This window comes from Micropterus dolomieu, linkage group LG21 (assembly GCF_021292245.1).
Source record: "Micropterus dolomieu isolate WLL.071019.BEF.003 ecotype Adirondacks linkage group LG21, ASM2129224v1, whole genome shotgun sequence".
Classification (NCBI taxonomy): domain Eukaryota; kingdom Metazoa; phylum Chordata; class Actinopteri; order Centrarchiformes; family Centrarchidae; genus Micropterus; species Micropterus dolomieu.
This window is the reverse complement of record NC_060170.1, coordinates 35,055,065-35,057,205: the sequence shown is the minus strand read 5'-3', so window position 1 is coordinate 35,057,205 and position 2,141 is coordinate 35,055,065. Positions and strand designations below refer to the sequence as shown.

General features: G+C 41.5%; 1 protein-coding gene across 1 annotated transcript in view; it reads left to right on the top strand.

Annotated features, from left to right (window-relative positions):
• Window positions 1-2,141, top strand: part of LOC123960212 (cip1-interacting zinc finger protein-like) — a 6,870-nt gene that overhangs the window by 4,316 nt on the left and 413 nt on the right. Inside the window, exons 5-6 of the mRNA XM_046034858.1 lie at window positions 658-712; window positions 1,924-2,045. Of these exons, the coding sequence (XP_045890814.1) occupies window positions 658-712; window positions 1,924-2,045 (177 nt within the window). The remainder of the gene's footprint in view (window positions 1-657; window positions 713-1,923; window positions 2,046-2,141) is intronic.

The window sequence follows — 2,141 nt, the reverse complement described above, 5'->3', positions numbered from 1 at the left end:
TGCAGCTCCTCTTTTCAGCCTGTGTTGGAGGCTTCGTTTTAGCTATGGAGTGATACATCTTGTCTCTAAATGATCTTTGTTGGGAGTTGCACATGCTCAGTTCCTAGTTAAGGACTACTAGCCAATCAGAAGCAGAGAAGGGCGAGTCGGCGAGAAGCCGGTAAACGGCTCGGGTTCAGCCGTACTGGAGCGAGAGTTTCAGAGCGGTGAGTTATTAATCTGTATCCATAAAGTTTTAACTGAGCTCTGTCTCTACATCACAGGAACAACTTTATGTCCACTGACTGCCTGGAGGGTAGCTAGTGTTTGGAAGGGAGAGGAGAGCTGTGTGCTGCAGCTCGCCGTTTCTGAGGGCGTGTCGGAGTCGCCGCTCGGCGAGCGTTATATGAGGCGCATTAGCTTTCATCCCTGTGACATCACAGGGATGAAAGGGAAGCGGCTGGACTACAAACGAGCTGTTTTCAGTTCAGAGCAGAGTTTTCTGTGAGAGATGGGAACTCACTCTTTAAAATTCACCTGACAATAATTTGAAACATGGCTAGTCTCAAGAACAGGGAGACCAAAGCGACTTGATCCTCAACAAAAAAATATTTATTTCAGTGGAACATGTGAGTGTTAAAATGATGCTTTGTGTGTGTGTGTGTGTGTGTGTTGCAGGCCGTCGACACACAGGAAGCACACGAGGAGGGATATGACCCCGACACCACCTACGGTATGTTTTGCGTGGTCTCCACAGTGCAGACGGCTCTATATCTTGTATTTGCGAGGGAACGGGTGCAAAGGTCGACACAGACACCAACACCACTAAAGCAGTTAATACGTACCGAGAGCACTCCGCTGGCTCAGCTCATCCGCCCCACTGATTGCCGCCGATCAGCTCCAGCTGCGTCTTTTAGCACACCTGCTAAAAGCTATGCGTACGTACAAAACAGGGCTGGAAACGTGCGGACGCCACTTCCCAAGCAAAGGTTGGGATCTATAAAAAACAAACTTTTCTTCCTGCAGTCAGGACGTATGAATATTAACGAGCTTCACTGAGCGTCTACAGGCAGCTGTGGGTGTTTGGAGGCTCGGACACTGAGCTCCCTCACATGCGCCACATTTCAAGTTGATTGTGATTTAAAAAGGGAACCTGCTTACAGCTGTGCGCACGCTCGGTTTTATAAGTCTGAATATTTTTTGGGCTCACGTAAACTTTTAGTGAGGTTTCTACACACAGTTATATAAACGAGACCCCAGATCAGGACGAGGAGCGATCTGATCCAAGTTTGCAATACTTTTATAGAACAGTTATTTCAAACATTAAAAGGAAAGACAACAGAGCACACTGCTCGAACCTGTGATGGAAACAAAGTATGAAACTAGAAAAGCAATTCCTGAAGAATTTGCGGTGTGAATGCTGTCGGCTGAAGGGCTTGCGCTAAACTGAATTGCTGGCTTTAATTTAACCATCGGAAATGTTCTAAAGAACGTGAATAAGATTTTAAAGTTGAATAAACGTCAAACTGCTCTGATAAATGTAGAACATTTTATGGTATTAGTATGAAGGCATATATATATATATATATATATATATATATAATGTATATTAGTATGAAGGCATATATTTGAATATAGATGTATATGTGTGTATTTTAGTATGAAGGTATATATATATATATATATATATATATATATATATATATATATATATATATATATATATATATATATATATATATATATATATATAATGTATATTAGTATGAAGGCATATATTTGTATATAGATGTATATGTGTGTATGTTAGTATGAAGGCATATATATATATATATATATATATATATATATATAATGTATATTAGTATGAAGGCATATATTTGTATATAGATGTATATGTGTGTATGTTAGTATGAAGGCTGGAAAATGTCTCTGTCTCTACAGGAAGTGGCTTTGTGGTTCCTGTTTCTGGCTTCGTGTGTCGACTCTGTAACAAGTTCTTCTACAGAGAGACGACAGCGCGACACACACACTGCAGGACACGCACACACTACCTCAACCTGCAGGTAACACACACACTACCTCAACCTGCAGGTAACACACACACACACACACACACACACACACACACACACACACACACACACACACACACACACTGC